This window comes from Hypomesus transpacificus, chromosome 4 (genome assembly GCF_021917145.1).
Source record: "Hypomesus transpacificus isolate Combined female chromosome 4, fHypTra1, whole genome shotgun sequence".
In the NCBI taxonomy this organism is placed as follows: Eukaryota; Metazoa; Chordata; class Actinopteri; order Osmeriformes; family Osmeridae; genus Hypomesus; species Hypomesus transpacificus.
In genome coordinates this window covers 4,849,866-4,871,501 of record NC_061063.1, presented here as the reverse complement: position 1 = coordinate 4,871,501, position 21,636 = coordinate 4,849,866, and the positions used below count along the sequence as shown (strand labels likewise).

Below are 21,636 nucleotides of genomic sequence, written 5' to 3'. Positions count from 1 at the left end.
GCTGCAGCTGAGGTGGACAAGCCGCGCTTCTTATAGCACAAACCATTGCACACAAGCAGGTTCATGTTCATGGATGTGTGAATGCACATGTACATGCCTGCTCTGACACTCACTCTGCAAAGCCCTACTCATGTACAAAAACATGCATCAGAGTGGACAAAGGATATTGCTTAACTATTTATTGTGTGGGTGACACTGATACCGGTTGAAAACAAATCAAAGGAGAGTTGCCTATACTCACGTATGTTTTCCGGCTAATAATAGGCCCACACTGACACCTTGGTTCTAGGCTTGGTTCTGTGTTTGGCATGCATTCAAGACAGATTAACAGTCTCCCTTTGAAGAAGACTATGGTGTGAAAATATTAGTCAGAGCTGGCCTATGGAGAGATTTGATAGAAAGCAGTCAACATCACACTTGCTGGGAATGGATAAGGTTTATGACTCTAACAATGGCCACCTGCAGGAGGGCCCATTTCCAGCCCCACATTTAAATGTGTTGCTGTCACTGTTCATTCCTTCAATGGTGGCAGTTAATTTATTCCTAACACTGACATCTTGTGTGTGTTGCATGCCATAGCTAACACATACAAATATATTTTTAGTAGGGTCTGCCAACATTTTCTTTTTTAATCATTTTTTAAAAACTAATATAAAATTGTCACTTAATGGTTTTATGGGTGTGGCACGTAATCAGTCACATGATCTATGTAATTAGCCCTCTTAGACCAGACTTTGACAATTTTGCCACAGTGTTTTTGTTCATCAAAGAGCAGTGACACACCTGGGGCTCACAAAATCAGTATCCAGATCTCCTTCGTACCAAATATGTGAAGCGACATGTTCATTCCCTGCTGTGCCACATTCAATTTGATCTATTTGCCTGGTAGGGGGTGTCAGGGGTGTTTTGAACTGTACCTGTTTTCCAATTGAACTCCATTGCATTGGTGCTCCCTGCAAGATGCTATTGATTGTGGTTTTAAAATGCTGAACATATTTCTAGATTCATCTTTATGTGGGAATGGTTGAAAAAACTCAAGTATTTCCCCCACCAAATAATAAAAAGAAAAATATAACTATAATTTATAATATATATACTATATTTTTTGGGGGAAAAAGGGCGACATTTGTACTAACAAGAAGCTTATTTTTCAGCCAAATCCACTGTCTGTATTATTTGTATTTTCTGACATTTTCAAAGATGACAACCAGAATACTCAACATGTGTTGACCTACAACTTGTTAGTAGTGCTATAATATAACAGTGGTGTTGTGTTTTAAACATCATTGACTACTCTGTTAGTCAAAATAAATGTGTAATGGAGATGACTGTTTGATCACTGCAATGGTGTCTTGTAAACCCCTGAAGGTTGGGCACCTTAGGATGACACGAAATAAAAGAATCAATCAATATGAGTGAGTATTATCCATAGGGGGTTGACTCAAAATTAGGTTTTGGAGTCACGTTATACATATACTTTGAAATACCACATCTTTAGCATATTTGTCCCATGTGGTTAAGTGATCATGTCCACCGACAGATGGCACAATTGTTTATGTTATCGCTCACAAATGTGCGCGTTATCGTATGTTAATGTTTTTTAACCACACATTTTGCTTTGTTTTTCATGTATCCCAAACCAATTTAGATATGTAAATGTTTTCCTAATGTATGAATCTGTTTGTTTTGCATTGTTTAATATGTTTTTACCTAGGACATAACGTTATTTATCTATATGCTATACATATGTTGGATTGCTGCATTGCTGTTTGCAATTTGAAATAAATAAACCAGTTCGCACTTAACGATGGCTAAACTCCCTGTTTGGTCTGTAGAGCGAGTCTGGTTAGTACCTCTTTACCATAGACTGAATGTACTTTACTCATCCCACTTCTTCCACGCCATGACGCCAGAGAATCTCGCGATGAATTACTGATTCGTTCCATGGTTATTCACCAAGGGGACCATACGCATTTTTCTCTGACCTACTTGCATTAGCTGGACCGTAAACATTTCTGCCATTACGCGAAATAAGTTGCGTAGCTACATTATTGAGTTTAGTTGACTTCTGTGAGTTTGTGAGGGAATGTCGAACGGGGAAAGATCGGTTGAGGTAGCTGGGAACGGCAACATAATGGGTGAGTCTAGCTTTTTGGCTTAACGCATCAACTTACTACTACAGTACAGTATTGGAAGTTTTGTTTAGTGTCCTATCTGGAGAGTTAACTAGCTAACATGTTTCTTGTTATGTTTTTATATTTGGTCCGAAGCAAAACATTTTTGGTGATCACTTGAAAATTAACGACCAGAAATCTTCCCGAATGAGGTCCAGAAGTTGGCTAGCTAACTACTGCCAGCAACCTACGCTAGGCTAGGTTGCTATCCAGCGTCGAGCTGATGCATTTCCTGTGTTTAAATTTCTTTTTTTTAATCGCAGTTAAGACTGCTCAATAAATATTAGCTAATGAATGTTGCATGTGTGCTCAGTCACCGAGCTAACAGTCCAACGATGTTGCTGTCATTTCTAATTATTATTAATTGGTAGATTATACTACCTAAGTAAGCCAGCTTGCGTAAATACTACTGACTGTCTCAACTTGATTCAAGCCTCACACGAAAGTAACCCCCCACATTCGATACGTTTCTCTTTGTTGCGGACATTCTAAACATCCAGTCAATTTAGCTGACTTTGATCTGATTGTCATCACTAACAGTAACAGCAAACTTTGGTTAGATAATGCAAGCTAGTCTTTGGTACAAAAACATTCTCAATCAGCCTATGTAATGAATCTCAAAATCTCTACATGCTGGCTAGGTGGGGTTCTATGACATTGCTTTTGTTCAAATATTAGAGAACCGTGTCTACCAAGTTAAACCAGTTGAAATGTATTCCAATAGACAAAAGCGTAATAAATAACGTTATCAATAATGAATAAGATGACCTATGTTTAATTGGGGCCGAATGACGTTAATGCTCCATGCTTAATGAATTATTACTCTTGAATCGATCACATAGATGTTCTGAATTAACATTAAAGATTGTAGATCAAACTCTCATCCTCATGGAAGACTATACTGCTAACCAGCTAGGTCGCTACATAAAACATGAAATTCACAAAAGCTTCAGACACAACTACACACAGCCATTATGACAACCTTTTTATAGGGCCTAATTTAAACCAATTCCCCTCTAAATGGAATCCATGAAATGTGTTTCACAGTGTACTTACATGTCACCTACAGCGACACAGCAGAGACTTACAGATGGCACGTCTTTCAACGCTCGGATGATGTCAGTGATGACACAGCCGAGTCCTTGGCTGGGCCAGGCAGTTAGCCTAGTTCAGGTGCCAGCCTCTTTCAGGGTCTGAGCAGAGAGGGAGGGAGGGGGGGGGGTGCGAAATTACCATTATTGGTGAGACAAGAGAAAGATGGAGGGAGAGAGCGCACTGTGAATTGTGTACTTTAGAGGAAAGCCTGTTGAACTAGCAGCATAGCTTGACACCATGGGGGTCGTGGGATGGGTCAGTCTTTCCCCTGAGTTGAAAGCATGGTGAGGTCTGGAGCTTCTGGTGTATTCCAGCTCGTCACTCTGCTCCTGGTTCTACCCTGGGCTTAGTTTGACACGCCTCCTTCTAACCTCAGGCCCTCCAAAGCAGACAAGCGTCTAACCACATCTCTTCCTGCAGTTTACCCACAGCTGAATAACAACCTCAAATAAAAGGCTGGACGTGTTTTTAGCCAACACCGTGACGGTGCTGAGGTAGTCGAAACATGGATGCCTATCATGGTGTCTGTTGAATTGAATTGCCTGTCTGGAAGCTCATTCTGGCCTTGACGATGGTATTTCAAATATTTCAAGGGTGTTGCCTGCAATATGGCCTGACTTCCTTTAGTCGTTTAATGCTATGGTTCAGTGTGCGTAAGGAAACAGAGGTTTTTGGACATTGTTTTTTGGCTCTTGGAGTGAATTTCAAACCTTTTACCTCTGTAAGCATATAGAGAATAGCCTACATGAGAGACAGAATCAGTGTAGAACAGAGGGTGGTTAGGACATTATATGGGACAAATGACTGTGTACGTGACAGGTCTATCCTCCAAAAGATCAGCACTCCCTCTCCAGAAACGGCAACAGTAGGAACTAGGAAGTACTGTAAAGTGTATGCAAATGCTTGGTAGACTTGTCTCTCACCCAGTCTACCTGTGAGCTAATATACTTAGCTGTCATTTTATCTGAGAATGTGGCAACAGTAGTGATGAACAGTCATTGTTTAGTGGCTGTCATGATGACATTGTCAAGTAGCTTTCTTCCTCTCTCTGTGTAAACTGTGTCCGTGGCCCTAGCTACAGTAGGCTTCAGATGGCAAGCAGATGATTTTTTCCCTCTCTGAACTGAATGCATTGTTTTGCTGACTCAACAATTCTGCGATGACTGCTATCCTATTCAGGGGAAACCCATTCTCTGGGCTCTTTTCATGTCAGTTTACTGGCGGCCAAAGAGCAGTTAAAGAGACGGAGGGTTCCAACTGGATTTCCAGACTCGCATAGTTTAACGTCTTCTCTTATTTAGAACCAACAAATAACTCAATAAATCATAGTCTCGCTTCTCTTCAGATAGAATCAAACAGACTTAAAAAGAGTGGAGAGTTTTAGTGATCATCCTATGGTTACGAATTGAAATGTGTGGATTGTGCGTTGAGTCTAATGTAAGCCTAATCTGTGTCTCTGTCTTTCTCTCTCATGTACGCTTGCCTTCTGGGGACTGTCATTCTCCCCATCAACCTATGTGACCTGCACTGCCAACAATACAGCTGTAAGTACTATCCTTGACCGCATCGCTGCCCTTAACCTCTGGGCCATGGGTTTGTTGCGACTCACTGGGACAGAAATGATGCAGGATACATTTTGCCCACTTTAGCCCCAGTTTGTTGGGGACTTGACCCACCTGTCAGTTTAGAATGTTTTGACAGGCCAATAATATTACAGCTGCTGCAACACTACCTGTCCCTCAAGGCTCTGCCTGTTAGTGGCCAGTTCCTTTTGCTTTGTCTCGTTACCGGTCTGCCATTTGTGAAAAGCATTAACTGTGTTTGGTTTCGGTCTACAGCAACAGAAGAACCTGGAGGGTTATGTTGGCTTTGCAAATCTTCCCAACCAAGTTTACAGAAAGTCGGTGAAAAGAGGCTTTGAGTTCACTCTCATGGTCGTGGGTGAGTCGTTTTTTGTGGCCCGTTTTTATGTTATGTCCCCCTGAGACAAAAAGGATATTCATTTTTGAAAAGGAAAGTAGATGTTTTTACTGCCCTGTAGAAGCAGTTTTAATGTTATTGCATGAATCCTTGAAATCTGTGTGAAAAATGTGCGATTGTCAGTCAGAAAAGAGTTGAAAAAATGTTGTGAACACATCTGCACCAATATGTGGATACATATCAGTCTGCCCCCACTATTCACTGTCATGTGTCCAGCTATATTACATTTCATAGGGCCGTCATGGCTGACCAATGGCAGCTGGCTGCCTAAATGCATTAGCCATGGGTTTTAGTCAAATAGGAGGACAACTTGCACGTAAAGTGAGAGTCTGGGAAACAAATGTTTGCCTTCATGCAACTGCCTGCCACAATCTGTACCATGGAATGTGTTTAGATGTGTCAGCATGTTCTTGGTGTGCGTCATGTCAGACTAAAGTGTGTGTTTTAGACTGTGAGTGTGTATGTCTGCAACATTTAGATTGTTAGGAGTTTCCTGCAATTCCGTCCCCTAGGCGAGTGCCGGGATACAAAGACATGGCAGTTAGACCTGCCATTTTCTTCCCTGAAAGCTCTGCACAGACACCTGGGCAGGAAGTGGCTGGTCTACAAATGTCCCTGCCCTGTGATGTAATTTTCCTGTCCCCTTGGCCAGTGGTCAGCCGGCCTGTGCCCACCTGCCTCGGGGGAGGGGGGAGGGGGGAGGACTGGCATTCCAGCCCAGTCTGTCTGATCTCAGCACACTGATGTGGTCCCACCCTGGAGTTTCCCCCACGCTTTCTTTCTCTCGCGCTCTCTCTCTCGCGCTCTCTCTCTTTGTCTCTTGCTTTGTCTCTTGCTTTGTCTCTCTTTTGCTCCCTCTCTCTTTTACTCTCTCTCTCTGTCTTGTCTCTTTCTCTGTGCTTTCTCAGGAAATAGGCTGTTAGAGCTGTTAGATGGCAATTTTGTCTGTAGCATGTCATTAGAATTGCAGGGTAATTGGTAAAGTTGATCTCATGTCATGCCGAAAGAGATGCAGCATCAGATCGTTTGCTGTCGGCAATGTGGTGTGCACTCACGTCCTGTGTGTGTGTGTGTTAAAGGTGGGGGCAGTGTGTATTTTTGCGAGGTTTTATGCAGTGTTCCTGTTTGCGATTGGAAAGTATGCATAGAGGTCCCAGGTCTGATGCTTGGCAGACGAGGGAAATTTACCCAAACACTTTGGCTAGTAAAGGTCAGTGCTTGGCAATGATTTACACATCTACAAGAACTGATCTTGATGCTGGCTGGAGGAAGCTCATTGTGTTTAGCCTCACTTTATCCAAACAGTTATGAATACAGTGCTCTGCCTCTTGCCCCCCTTGCCCAAGAATGCACCCCCATATAAAGAAGATGGCTGCTAAATTTCCATGGGATTTGACTCTCTCCATCTTTAAAATAAATGGATTTACCAGATATGTACAGACACTTTTTTCACGTGTTAGACTTGTTTTATTGGCTTTTAACCCCTTTTGGAGGGAAAGTCCCCTCAAAGTGAACTCTCTTTCAAGACGTACCCAGAAGGTAAAAACCAGAGAAAGCTGAATGATTGCCTAGCCTCTAACTATGCAGAATTCCCCCTTTCTCACAACAGAACAAGACGCTTTTCATTTCAGCCGTGTGTTTTATTTTTTGTGTGTATGTCGCTGTGCTAGCACAGTCAAATGAATTAACATGGAGCTATCTCTGTACCCTGTAAGCTAAACTTTCCTTGCTTCCCCCCTCCACTAGCCCCTCGCATGCAGTGGGAAGTTGCTTTGAAAAAGCCCCCACGGTTTACACAGCTGCTGGATATTTCCTTTAAAGGAAGTGTGATGGCCGCTGAGCGGGCCAAGGCAGAGGGCCCTGGCGAGTTCCTCACAGCCCAGAGAACTGCCCCTCACAGCCCAGATAACTGCCCCTCACAGCCCAGAGAACTGCCCCTCACAGCCCAGAGAACTGCCCCTCACAGCCCAGAGAACTGCCCCTCACAGCCCAGAGAACTGCCCCTCGTAGCCCAGAGAACTGCCCCTCGTAGCCCAGAGAACTGCCCCTCGTAGCCCAGAGAACTGCCCCTCGTAGCCCAGAGAACTGCCCCTCCCTGCCCAGAGAACTGCCCCTCACAGCACTGTTCTCAACCATATGGAGCCGTCAAATGCTCCTCATTAAGTCACTGCATTGATTGCCTTCTTTGATTGCATAATGTAACACTGAATGCAAGAAATAGGTGAAATCTGTGTGTTCATCGAGGTCACAGATGTGACCTTGCTCATGCAGCTTTTCGAAACCCCGATTCAACTTGCTTTTAAAAACTAGTCGATTAGTCGCATGCAACAAAGAGCACTGGAATAGATTTCATCCTCAGGCTGTTCACAAAGTGTGAATCCGTCAAATGGGATTGGACAGTGCCCATACATTTGTTCTGGGTAAAGGGTCATTCTCGTGGGTGTGGAGCTGTAGTCAGAAATCAGAGCTCTTCCCCTCTGGGCTGCACGCTGTCTGGGTCTCACTGTTGGCTGCCATTACATTTGGGAATGCCAAGATGATTCCTGTTTTGCATGCAAGTGATCCCAGACCTGAATGGACTGCGTGTGAATCTGGTCTGGTGTTCTTCTGGCCTCCCGGCAAGAGGGAACTTGTGGTGGCTCTTCTCTCCTGAGGACGGAGCCTGTTCTCCTCCCCATGGTTCTCCTCCCCATGGTTCTCCTCCCCATGGTTCTCCTCCCCATGGTTCTCCTCCCCATGGTTCTCCTCCCCATGGTTCTCCTCCCCATGGTTCTCCAGGCTCCTGGTCTGCTTCACTGACACCCCACCCCGAGCAGAGCATCCCCCTCCGTAGCCGCTTGGCCCCCTCATTCTGTCAGCTCTTATAGTTTTCCTAATTCAAGCTGACATTTTTAAGGCGAGAGTATTTCTCCCACTGTTTTCACAAGACCACCACCCTCTCCACGGCAGAATTCAACAGGAGAATCAGCCCCAATCCTGATTCCCTCAGACGAAAAGGAAAAAAAGAGAAATATCCAGACAGAAATGGGCCTCGGATTTCTCGCGCAGACCAGCTAAGACAGCTCAAACGTTTCCGTTTTGATTGTGAGGTCAGTGTGGCTCTCGCCCCGTGGAAAATATTTACGATTTTGAAAGGGCGTGTTGAGCAAAGCTCTTTTTCAGTAGGAGAGGCAGAGCCAGTGAGAAAGAGAGAGAGAGAGAGAGAGAGAGAGAGAGAGAGAGAAAGCCTCTTTTGTGTGGCTGTGTTTTTTTCCTCTTGTCGTCGTCTCCCCCAGTGGCTCTCTTAATTGGCAGTGGTGGTGGAGTCAGGGCAAGGCTGCTCTCTCTCAAAGGTCAGGATCTACCCAGCGCAGCGTTGGGGCGCGCTCAGTGCCAGGCCCAGCGCAGGCCCGCCTCTCCCCTCCACACTGCTGCCTTTGTTCAGGCGCCTCATTGGCCCCCCACTCCCCGCCGTTGCCATGCACACTGCCGGCGGTGTTGGGTTACCACAGCTGCACACAAGGAGCCACCTGGGATTGTTCTCCGTGGCTGCCCTGACAATGCTGCTCTGGCAGGCTGTGGAAACGGAGCCTATAGTGGATGGAATGCTTTCCGCTGAAGGCACATGCGCATTCTCAAGCCCATCGAAGCAAACTCCTGGATGGAAACCCCTCAGATTCCAGTCCCAGCCATGTTCCTGGCCCTCACAGAAGGGGGTTTGCGCCTACTGTTTTAGCACGCCCTAGGCTAATCTGAATGTCCTCTGCTCTGGCCTTCTGAAAAAGGATGTCAATTTCCATTCATGTTGGCTAGCTGTCACGGCAGACTGCTCCACTGACAGTGAGATCATTGGCCTGTCTGTGTAGTACAGGAGCTCTCTTTGGACAGAACAGACAGCCATCTCTGTGCCCAGGAGAGGGAAGTCACTGGTCGTGCGGGTGAGACAGGAGGGATGATGATTTGGGTTCTTTAGGCTTCCTTCCCCATCACAACAATCCATGATTAGATTCCTGAAATGCAGACAGGAAAGAGATTCCATTCCTCCCCGTCTCTTCCTACGTCTCGTGTTTAAGCTTGTCTCTTTTAAGAAAGTCCGATGGGCTGATTTCCTGTTTTGAATGTAAACAAACTATTGAATTTGAAGCATTCCAAGAATTCTAAACAGCAGAATGGCTGTAGGGTTTTGGACACGTTGACATCTGGAGAGATTGGGCCATGTCGCGCATGTTGACATTAAAACAAAGGATTAGAAGTCGAGCTTAGCGTGAAATACACATTTCAAAGAATCTCTGAACCTCTCTCCCTTTTTCTCTTTTTCTTGATCTCTCTCTGTCTCCCTCTCTTCCTCTCTCAGGGGAATCTGGGCTCGGAAAGTCAACGTTGATCAACTCCCTCTTCCTGACAGACTTGTACTCTCCTGAATATCCCGGCCCCTCAAACAGAATCAAGAAGACTGTACAGGTAAGCAATGTCATCTGTTCCTCGATGGTTCCAGCTGTCTGTCCACTGATGCACACCCCTATCTCTGCGGACTGTCAAACACATAAAGACATCTTCCCTTCCCATGACAGGAAATCTCCTCTTTTTTTCTTTTTTTTCCCGAAGGAAAAATATTTGAACTCGCTAGCCTTTGTAAAAAATACGAAGACAGTTTTTTGTTAGTGTGTGTTGTGTGCTATGGCCAATGTGTTGTTCCTTTAAGGCCAATGTTCCTCTCTATGGCATCTTTGATGGTGAATCAGCCTACCAGATTAGTGTTAATACTACAGAATCTGAGCAGCTTTTACCGTACATAGGTGGGCTACTGGGGTTTAGGCTTGGGGTGTGTGTCTGTTACAGTAAGGTTTGACCCAGCTCAGAAATACCTTCGCCGTGACATTGGCCAGATTAACTGTCAGGGCCCGAGGCTATCGCAGCACAGGTGTGCCCAGACTGTCTTGTTTTCAGATTGCCACGTCACGCCAGCTCCATTAACTGCTAGCTTGTTGACGTGCTCCTTTGTCTCCTGTTACCATCCCTGTGGAAGACAAAACAACCTGTTCATCTGCCTCAACCATCATTGACTCGAAACCAAAAGGACACACAATACTGTAGTTATATTAGTGTCACAGTTTTGAATTCCCGAGTTGTTGTTTTTTGGTCAATGACTGTGTTTGAGAGCATCAATTGAATGTTCCGAGAAGGACACATCCTCGATTCTTGAATATATACAAGTCGAGGAGATCCTCGAGGTCCCAACCCCAGACATTCCTCTGTGTGTATGAAATGGCACGCATGCATCTGGGCAGTGTAAACCAGCCAGGACAGTCCAGTCCAGTAAACAGGCGTCCCAGAGAGGCTGAGCCTCCTAGCCTGGTTAGCGGAGCTGCCCAGCCCCTGTCAGGCTGCAGTGTGTGTTCCTTCCTCACTCCTGTGGACCAGTTAACTAATCACACCTGACCACAGTGTGACCCTCTGCTCTGCTCAGCCAGGCAGAAGAGCATGACTCCGTTTAGGAAATGGATACCCCCTTCCAGAAAGAACTCCCTGTTGGATCAATCTGTTTGGACATTGAATAGGCTGCCAGAATGCTTTTCTGTTTTTTCGATGCGTTTTTTTTTTTTTTTTGTATCTGTGGCGTTGTGGGATTCTGTTGGGCTTTGGTGGCGACGTTATTATTAATATGAATAATTGTTCATATTTTCTACAATTTGTTGATCTGCTCTTCTCTGGGTGACCCGGTTATTGCGTTTTGAAGGATTAACTCCATATCAGTCGGATTAAGTCAGACCAGGGCTGATCTGGCCGCATGGCACCGGTTCAAATTCCAACCAACACACCACGCCTGGCTGGGTGTGATGATCCTGAGCCCTCTGTCCACCTGATCCCAGTCAGCCCTGGACAGGATGAGCACCCCCCCTTCCCCCCCCCCACCATCTCAAGCTCCTTAGCTCCTCTCTGACTCCACTCTCCCCACGCCGAGTTCTCTCCTCTGCCTGTCGGTCTCCACAGCCTCCCAAGAGGAGGCTCTCCTCTGCTCTGCCGCTTCCTCGGCTCTGCCGGGGCCTGGTCACTGAAGCTGCACTGAGCGTCGAGGGAGAGAGAGGGGCGCAGGGAGGCTGGCGGGAGGACGGGCGGGGGGAGGGGCATCTTGTGACGCGAAGAGTGAGGGAAGCAAAGGAACACAACCGGAGCAGGTGGAGGGGACAGACTTAGGAGTGAGTCGGCGTCCCACGCGTGTTTGCGTGTGTATGAGAGAGAGCGTGGGCTTCCGACTGAATGAGTCCGTATCTGGAGGTGGCTCGAATGTGAAACTAGCCAATGACTGCGGAGGAAAAGCAGGTCCACGCTCACGTCCAATCGTTGCAGAGCACAGGGTGTTTCTCTAATGCTACGGTCTGTGGAATCACCGAGAAGTGAACAGTCTGTTTCACAGGGCTTGGATCCCGATGAATGTGAATGAATGCATGCTAGTGAGGGAGACTGAAAGGTGTGTGTGTGTGTGTGTGTGTGTGTGTGTGTGTGTGTGTGTGTGTGTGTGTGTGTGTGTGTGTGTGTGTGTGTGTGTGTGTGTGTGTGTGTGTGTGTGTGTGTGTGTGTGTGTGGCATGCATGCTGACAGCTGCAGTGATGAAGCTCCTGGCTGGAGACAGCCCAGAGCTTGCCAAGACTGCATGCCCGACCGTCTCATCGCCACCACAATATTTCTACCTCTGTGCTCTACAGGACGGCTACTGTAAGCCCTGGATGTGAGACGGTGTTACTGGTCCCACTCCTCAGTCCTGGAAGACGTCTCCTCCTCATTCACCTGAAAATGTTGAGATAGCCCTCTAGCGTTCATCCTTCAAATATGGAACTAATCTCCTTTTTGGCCCCAACACTGTGTGATGTTTAACTGGTTTACATGATGTGGCAGTTTACAATATGTGCAGTCTCAGCTAAGTGGACGATTTCCCAGAGACAGACAGACGGACGGAGGTTTAGACATGGAGAGACTCTGCTGTTGGATAAAGCCACATCTCGATGACAGTTGTTCTCAATCACTCTATTTAATGTGTCAAGTATGGCAGGCGGGCCAATGCCCGGCATTGAAAGCCATAAACAGCCTGTGAGTTGTTTGCGCGTGTGTGTGTGTCTGTTTGCGTGTGTGTGTTTGCGTGTGTGTGTGTGAGTGAGCGCCTCTGGGACAGGCTGCGCTGGGGCTCTCCTTGCGTCTCCCGCGCTCCAAACAGACCGTTTCCTGTGGTGATTGAGCAGGGGATAAAAACGTGGCTGTCTTTTATCACTGTCCCAGTGGCATGCTTCTGCTCTTCTCCCAACAGGCCACATCCCTCCCTCCACCCACCCACCACACACACACACACCCGAAGAAAAGAGAGAAAGAAGAATTTTCCCCCAAATCTTTCACGGTTTTATCTCGCACCCCTGTCTAGCTAAAATATCTATGGAGCTCATATCTATCTGGCTATAGTCTTTTCTGTCTGTTCAAGGATCTCCAGTGTCCTCTTGGAGGGAGCTGGGTATCTCTGTGCACTAGCTCCCTGTTGGGATGGCTGTGGCCTGTGTCAGCCATGCCTGTAATGAGCGTCACTGCCACGCTCTGCTGACATGCCTATCCAGGGCGTCAGTCAGGTGTCGAGCCCCGCCCAGCCGCAGACAGGTTTTGGAGCGGGGCGGGGCGGGGGGTAGGACAGGCAACGCAACCCCCCCCCCCCCCCCCCCCCCCCTGCCGAGTTGTCACGACTGTGGAATCCACAGTGTGGGAGTTGCTTGTTTTTCGTGTGCTGTCGGTGCCAACAAGTTTGAGCAATCGTCTTGAGCTTTTTTGTGTGTGTGGCGGATGGGGGAAGAGAAGCGTCTAGCCTGGAGGAAGACCAAAGGTCAGGCTGCACCGTGCAGACTGATGCGGTTTTATTAATCAGCCCCGTGTGCTCCCGGCCCCAGCCCGTGTTTACCTCAGGCTTGGCGTAGCCAGGCGACCATGCAGAAGTAGGAACAGGAAGTAGTGCTACAGGAGCGGTTAGCCGTCCGTGTGTTTGCTGTGACGGGGCGATGAGCTCCCAGTGTCGCTGTGTCGACGGCTCAGGGGCTTCACCTGGCGTCTGCCTTCTGATGGGCCGCTTCTGTCCGCCCCTTCCTGGGTAAATCTCCTCTAATCTGCAGGGAGCACTGTGACCGCCAGCCGTCTGCTCCGTTTTCACCCTAAACCTGGGCCGGGTTACCTGCTCACTGCCTGGATTAAACCGCTATTAAAAGTTTAAATTAGATTTGTGTGTGCCGTGTGCGTTAGTTTGATTTCTCTTGCTTGTTTTGGCTGCTGGAGGGAGTGTTATTGCAAAGTATTTCTCCTGACTGCTGATAACGTTGGCCTGGGAGTGCTCCCCAAAGGCAGGCTGGGAACTGGACGTTTCGTGTTTATCCTTGGGAAGAGCCAGAGGAAGAATATCAAGAATGAATAGTTTAGCTCCATTTTTGTGGGTGGTAGGGTGCTGGGGTGGGGTATCCTTTTTTACCCCCACCTCTCTCTCTCTCTCTCCCCCCCCCTCCCCCCCATTTCTCCAGGAACCACAAACTAATTACATTTCAAATAATTGTGGCCGCTTTTGTTTCCAAGTCGTGGCAGAGGGATGGGATGAAACCCAGAGGAATGCATTGTGTAATGAAAAACAGTCCCATAATCCATTTGGAGGTCTGAGGAGGAGGAGGAGGAGAGGGGGAGGGGCTGATAGGGGTTGAATATGTTCTTGAATGGATGAGCCATGGCTGTAAAGTTGTCTGTGTCTCTGTGTGTGTGTGTGTGTGTTCTACATTCACTAGAGCAGTGTCTGGGGCCTAGGTAAGGGTCGAGATGCTCTGGACAGGACAGGAGTGAATGACTGACCAGGCCGGCCCAACCTTGGCACAGCACCCTGTCCCCCTGTGACTGAGCCGGCCACAGCAGGGCGGTCACAGGTCACTTCCTCCTCTCTGTGAGCTCATCGCAGTCGCTCACTTTACCAGCATGTCTGAGGTCTGTCTGATTCTTCACAGAGAGGCAGAGAGGCAAAGAGGCAGAGAGGCAGAGGGAACTGAGCAGAGAGAAAGAAGGTAGAGAGGGAGGGCTGGAGAGAGGGAGGGAGAGTGTACAGTGTACAGAAGGCTTCTTTTACGGGCGTCTAGTCCCCCTGGTCTCCAGCTCTGCTCCCCCCAGGACCCCAACCGTCTGTACATGTCTAACTCATACCAGACTGGGAGGGGCTCACACGTTTGACAAGCAGGCCCATGGTATGTTGTTTTTGCCGATTCAGCAAGCCGAGCTTCATGTCAGTTCATCATTCGTTGCTCCCATTCATGCCATTGTAAAAGTGCGCCCCTGCCTTCAGCTTTGAATGACAACGATGGGTGTGTGTCACAGTACACAGACCCTGCTCTGAGAAGCGGCGTTCTCTGGGCCCCATGTGACCTCTTCTGGGAGGCTCCGCCCACCCGCAGCCTGGCGTGGGGGTCAAGAGGTCGCGAGGAGGATCACGCCGCTCTGTCTGATGCATTCCTGTCAACCTTTCAGGAGGTCAGGGGGCTTCTACGGTACTGGAACTCTCCTGACTGGAATTCCTACCTTCAGAAACGTTCTAGAATATGATGGATGTCGGGGGGGGGGGGGGGGTGAGGCGGTGGGGGGGTCATACAGTTTTACACCGACAGGAAAGCAGCACCCAGGAGGGATCCGCTGGCCCGCCGACACCAGGTGCCTGTCGGTAGGGACGTGTGTCGTCACGCTCGCCAGTAAAAGGCCTGGGTGCATTCCAGACGGCTGATGGATATGAGTGACTCCGGCAGATTTACTGCCTGACATTTTTGTTTTTGTCAACTGTGCTATTCTCTTCCACTCAACCCGCAGTTTTTGCTTACAGTTGGCACTTTTTTAAAGTACAGAGTTGAGCGTGCTGCGGGACACACAAACTCTCAACTGCCTGGTCCTGTGTGTAGCCTGGTCCTGTGTGTAGCCTGGTCCTGTGTGTAGCCTGGTCTTGTGTGTGTAGCCTGGTCCTCTGTGTGTAGCCTGGTCCTGTGTGTAGCCTGGTCCTGTTTGTAGCCTGGTCCTGTGTGTGTAGCCTGGTCCTCTGTGTGTAGCCTGGTCCTGTGTGTATCCTGGTCCTGTTTATAGCTTGGTCCTGTGTGTGTAGCCTGGTCCTGTGTGTGTAGCCTGGTCCTGTGTGTGTAGTCTGGTCCTGTGTGTATCCTGGTCCTGTTTAAAGCTTGGTCCTGTGTGTAGCTTGGTCCTGTTTGTAGCTTGGTCCTGTGTGTAGCAGGGCTGTGCTGGGGGGACGCATGCACAGAGCAAGGCTTTAGCCCTGCAGGCAATGTACCAGAGAACCATCCTACTGCTGGCCTCAAGCCCAGCCTCGCTATCAGCCCGGCCCAGTATCTAGCCTCATGATGGCCTCAGCCTCGACCCAGACCACGGGCATTCTGTGGCGCAGGCTCAGTTTAGCTGAGGTTTACGCTCAAGTGTGGCCTGTCTTTGTCTCTTGCCACCGAGACACTTTCTCCAAATGGTATATAACACCACTCTGTCACAGTCCGCTTTAGCTCACGTCAGGAGAAAAGAACACAACAGTGTTCACCCACAGCAGCAGACGGTCCCCTGGTGTTTTGGGAGCATATTTGAGGTCTCTTTTATAGAAGGGCGTCTCAGACGAGAGGAACTGGAAGGCTTACTCCCAACAGATCCGCTTGTTTATCTGGCCCACGTGCTCCTCCTGGGTGGAGTCTGAGCGTGCGAGAGGCTCCTGTGGGCCGGCTGATTGAATCAGAGCTGCCGCATCATCTGCTGATCACGAGTGCTGGACCCCCCCCATGCCGATTAACCCTCCGGTCCTCCTGGGCCCCCTGATCAACGTAGAGGCTGGAGGCCTCCTCAAGGCTGGAGGCCTGCTGAGGCCCGGGGCTGTCTTTGGGCTGCGGCCTCCAGGCCAGCGCCTGGTGCTCCCAGACTGGTGGGTCTCTCTCTGCAGAGCTACAGTGGGATCCTGGGCGTCGTGTACCAAGCTCAAGGATTGTGGGCCTCCTCTGAACTGTGGCTGCTTCTGGACGCAAAACAAATATACAATATATCTTTACTATAGCTAAATTATTTAGCATGAAAATTCCCTGAAATCATGTGATATTTAGGCGTTTCAAGATCAATATTTCAGTGAAACTGATTTATTTTCTTAAATCAAGTAGCATTAGTTTCTTGAAACATGATGCTCCGTTTCTAACAAGAACTCTTCATAAGATATTGATGATGCATCGTCGAAAAACAAGTCCCTATCGTCCTAACAAGCCTCTCACTAAAATGTTGGTAGGTTATTTTGTCTTGTCATATTAAGTGTAATGAGATGTATTTTACTTGAAGCAAGACAAATATATCTGCTAAGATTGAGAGTTGCTGTAGTGTGTGGTCTGGCAAGTGTGCAGGCTGTCCATCTGTTGCTCTGCGTCTGGGTAATACCATTCCTTGGCACTAACAAGCAACCACTCAGAACTGCACCGCCACAAACTCTGAATCGTGCACTACTTTTCTTTTCTGCTCCGCTTCCAGTATGTTGCTTTGCATAAAAGCGTCTTCTACGCGTATCCAACTCAAATGGCCCTCGCTCCATGTGTGTTGTCCCAGGTGGAGCAGTCCAAGGTGCTGGTCAAGGAGGGAGGAGTCCAGCTCCTGCTCACCATCGTGGACACGCCAGGGTTCGGTGACGCCGTGGACAACAGCAACTGGTGAGCCGATAGGACCAGGCTTGTAGTTTGAGCCCATATTGTCTCCCTGAAATCCTTGAGCCGAAGCTGACCTCTGAACCCAGTCGTGAGCTCCCGTCTCTCCCCCTTCAGCTGGCAGCCGGTCATCGACCACATCGACAGCAAGTTCGAGGATTACCTCAACGCCGAGTCCAGGGTGAACCGACGCCAGATGCCCGACAACCGAGTCCACTGCTGCCTGTACTTCATCGCCCCCTCTGGACACGGGTAGGTACTGCGGGAACAGACCACGGGAGCGCCTTGTGGTTCTCGGCGGTAGCAGAGCAGGAGTCGGGGCCCCGTCGCCTCCGGCTGTGTCCTGCGCTACGCGGAGCAAGGGCCTGGGCCGTGGGTCACCTGGGGGCCTTATGACACGGGTCCCCTGCAGACCCGACACCATCAGTCACCAGAGGGAAAGGGAGAGGAATGTCACTCACTCGCCATGTGTTTTGCTGTTGTTCCTCCATCATCCCTCTCAGGCCATGAGTCAAGTCAGTCACTCCCGTCTCCCCCCCCCCCTTGCCCCGCTGGGGCAGCTAAGTTGGAGGCAGAGGAAACATTAGTGTAATCTGCTTCAGCTCCCCAGGCTGGCCCTCTTTGTGTCCTGGCTCCTCTCTGCTCTGTTAACACAGCTGTCCTTGTGGCCCGTCCCCACACCGGACGGCTCTGTGCTCTCCACAACAAAAGCTGCTGTGTGTGTGTGTGTGTGTGTGTGTGTGTGTGTGTGTGTGTGTGTGTGTGTGTGTGTGTGTGTGTGTGTGTGTGTGTGTGTGTGTGTGACTGCTGTCTGTGCTCACTCCTGAGGACACAGGCGCCGTATGCCTCCATTCACTGCAGCGTCTGTATGTGACCAGAAGACCGGACTGTATGTGTTACAGTGTATTTGTGTGTGTGTATATGATGCTCGGGAATGTTGTTTCACAAACTCAAGTGGAGCAATAACAGACTGAGAACATTTTCAAGGGTACAGAATCCTTGACCCCCCCCCCCCCTCTTCTCAGAGATTTACAGTGTGTGCTGTTTGGTCCAGATGTGCCGTTTGCACTCCTGCCTGCCACTGAAACATGTCTTCCTCTCCAGAAGCCCCTTCAGCCAGGGGGGCCATGCAGAGTTCTAACCCTGCCCCATGCTGCTTCGCTTCAGAGCCAGCAAGCTTAACCTGCTCCCTCAAGCTCCCACTTAACTCAAGTCCCCTCGCTGAAACCTTAAACCGCCTCCATTTCTTTCTTTTCTCCGTCTCTCTCTCTTCCTCTTTCTGTCTCTCTCTCTCTCTCTCTCCCCCCCAGACTGAAGCCTCTTGATATAGAGTTCATGAAGCGGTTACATGAAAAAGTCAACATCATCCCGCTCATCGCAAAAGCCGACACAATGACTCCAGAGGAGTGCCAGCAGTTCAAGAAGCAGGTGTGTGTGTGTGTGTTTGTGGGGGGGGGGGGGGGGGGGGGGGGGGGGTAATGACTAATGGCTAGTGACTAATAGTCTGTGGGTGCCTATTTTTTTACACATCATGTATGCAGTAATACTGATTGCGTGTGCGTGATGAATAAGCACCCTGTTTCCTCTGAATATTGACTGACCTCCAGTGTAAGAATTGATGTTTCTGCTCTGGCCTACATCAGAGACAACCCCAGAGAGGGCGGTATGTTTGTTAACTCTGTCTCTCCTGTCTCTCTCTCCTGTGTGTCTCTCTCTCCTCTCTCTCTACTGTGTGTCTCTCTGTCTCTCTCTCCTGTCTTTCTCTCTCTCTCCTGTGTGTCTCTCTGTCTCTTGCTCTCCTGTCTCTCTCTCCTGTGTGTCTCTGTCTCTCGCTCTCCTGTCTCTTTCTCTCTCCTGTTTGTCTCTCTGTCTCTTGCTCTCCTGTGTGTCTCTCTGTCTCTCTCCTGTCTCTCTGTCTCTCTCTCTCTCTCCTGTCGCTCTCTCTCTCCTGTCTCTCTCTCTCCTGTCGCTCTCTCTCTCCTGTCTCTCTCTCTCTCCTGTGTGTCTCTCTGTCTCTCTCTCTCTCCTGTGTGTCTCTCTGTCTCTCTCTCTCTCCTGTCGCTCTCTCTCTCTCCTGTCTCTCTCTCTCTCCTGTCTCTCTCTCTCTCCTGTCTCTCTCTCTCTCCTGTGTGTCTTTCTGTCTCTGTCTCCTGTCTCTCTCTCTCTCCTGTGTGTCTTTGTCTCTCCTGTCTCTCTCTCTTTCTCCTGTGTGTTTCTCTGTGTAGATTATGAAAGAAATCCAAGAACACAAAATTAAGATCTACGAGTTCCCGGAGACTGATGATGAGGAGGAGAATAAGTTGGTGAAGAAGATCAAGGTTTGGATCTGACATGTCAACATCTGTTCCCAAAAAGATATCTATCTCTGGCTGACATCTGTCAGTCCCCAGTTCAGGCTAGACTGGAGCGACCGGACCCAGACACCTTGATAAGAGGGTATTACCAGGAGGTAGAACTAGTTCACATTATCACATGACCCTTACTGTCCCAGCATGCTTTGCAGTGACATTACCGGGCCTCACTTTCTAGCGTTCACGCACACGTCATGTGCAGCATTAGCCAACGGTTTTCAGCCTGTGGAAGAAAAGAAACACAGAGAAGAAAAGAGAGTTAACTCATGTTCTGTCCCCGCTCCCGTGTTTTCAACACGACAGCAGTTCATCAACGTCTGGGTGGATGTCTGGCTGTGTGACTATATGAATGTGTAGCCTTGTGGAACGGTGTATTTATATCCTGTGTGTGTGTCAGCTGTTCCAACACTTGTGTTCGTGTATCTCCCACTTTGCAGGATCGTTTACCACTGGCCGTCGTCGGTAGCAACACCATCATCGAGGTCAACGGAAAGCGTGTGCGCGGGAGGCAGTACCCCTGGGGCGTGGCAGAAGGTGAGAGGGCAGAGGTCACGGGCTCTGACTTGTCCTGACTATTGATGGACACACACACACACAGCACCCTCAGGGTGTTGCTCAATAGAGGCTTAGCCTCATCCACTTCTGTGGGTTTCAGTTTGGAGGTCACGTGTTGCTGTGGAGAGAAGCAGTAGCTCAAACAGCTGTAGTCCAGCAGTAACATGACCCACTATGGGGGTCATAGTACCCTACACTAGATGAGTACATTGCACACGGTTGTGTGTGGGCACACACGCTCAGATTGCTCTGTGTGTGTGTGTGTGTTGACTGCATTTGCCGAGCCTTCGTGCTCCTCTCTGAGGTCACAGAGATAAGATCCGTTTGAACTGCAGCTCTCTCCTTGTACCTGAAGTGAAGCTGACTTGTGACTGATGGAGTCACCTCTGAAGCATGCTGTGTTATCTGGCTTCCCCAACGCTATCTCTCTGTCTCTCTCGCTTTCCCTCCCTCCCTCCCTCCCTCCCCTCCCTCCCTCCCTCCCTCCCTCCCTCTCTCTCTCTCTCTCTCTCTCTCTCTCTCTCTCTCTCCTCTCCCCCTCTCTCTCTCTCTCTCTCTCCCTCTCTCTCTCTCTCTCTCTCTCTCTCTCTCTCTCTCTCTCTCTCTCTCTCTCTCTCTCTCTCTCTCTCTCTCTCTCTCTCTCTGTGTCTCTCTCTCCTCTGTCTCTCTCTCTCTCTTTGTGTGTCTCTTTCTCTCAGGGGGATGTCTGTTTGTGCGTGTCTGACCATTACCACCAACCACAGAGCTTATCTCCTGACACAACGACCAAGGAATGCAGGGTTACAACTGTACAGCCACACTAGTTCATCTTGTATACAGCGTCAGTACCTAGCTAACCATGAAGCAATTTCTAATCAGGAAAAGCGGGACATAAGCTAAATACTGAATTGAAACTCAGTTCCGAGCATCCAGTTCTATTACGTTTACTCTCTTTGAGTTTAGAATGTGTAGTTCTGCACTGTTTCGAGTTTAGAATGTGCGGTTTCAAGCAGCCCTCGTTGAACCAGACAGAAGGTTTCTAGAACACAGGATGTGAGCGTGCTCTTTGATCGTCAGACAGGAAGCCGCAGTAGCGCCTCTGCGAGATGGACGTCGTCATCAAACACTAGCGCTCCTCTCCCTACCCGACGAAGGCATCCTGTGTGAGGTAGTCGCACGCTCGCAGACACGTGGCCGGGGGCTGACGGCCAGTTGAAATCCTCGAAGGGGCGTTGAGCTATGTGCTCTTCCTGGTTGTCCTAGTCTGATGGAGGACGTGCGAGGCTTCGCCCGGTCTGACGCGAGCCCAGGTTCCTGTGCTCGCCCCGCGACGAGCTGCACGCAAACCCTGAGGAGACCACAACAATAAGAGTCGACATGTTCCTAAAGTGTTTGACCCCTGACCCTAGCGCTCGTTCTCCTCGGAGGTCCTGGGTCAGCCTGTGTGCTCAGGAGCGGGCGGTCTCTGCTCAGGGCTGTGGGAGCGCCGCCGCGTCTTGAACCGGATAAGACGCTGCTGACTTGGGTCTCTGCTGCTTTATTTCAAATGCTTTATCAGGCCCAGGGACTGTGGCTGTGGTACAACTGTGTGTGTGTGCGTGTGCGTGCGCGCCACCCTGTACTATGATGATAATGGCATGTCTGCCGCCCATGGGAGTGAGTTTTGGAATACCTCAAATGTTTGTGGGAGCGCGTCAGGCTGAAAGAGAAAGGGCGGGAGAGACGAGGGCAAGGCCGCTCAGCTGCTCAGCTCTCCACTCCAGAACCACCTCAGGGAAGTGTGTCAGTCACTCACAGTTGGTGAATGTGAGT

General features: G+C 49.2%; 1 protein-coding gene across 1 annotated transcript; it reads left to right on the top strand.

Moving 5' to 3' along the window:
- The first annotated feature begins 1,884 nt into the window (after positions 1-1,884).
- LOC124466821 (septin-7-like) lies at positions 1,885-21,630 on the top strand. The gene is made up of 10 exons (XM_047018715.1): positions 1,885-2,138; positions 4,222-4,223; positions 5,108-5,210; positions 9,583-9,689; positions 16,845-16,945; positions 17,057-17,191; positions 18,250-18,367; positions 19,165-19,257; positions 19,728-19,824; positions 20,544-21,630. Exons 1-10 carry the CDS (start codon positions 2,087-2,089, stop codon positions 20,567-20,569), a joined length of 834 nt encoding a protein of 277 aa, XP_046874671.1. The 5' UTR covers positions 1,885-2,086; the 3' UTR covers positions 20,570-21,630.
- Positions 21,631-21,636: the final 6 nt, after the last annotated feature.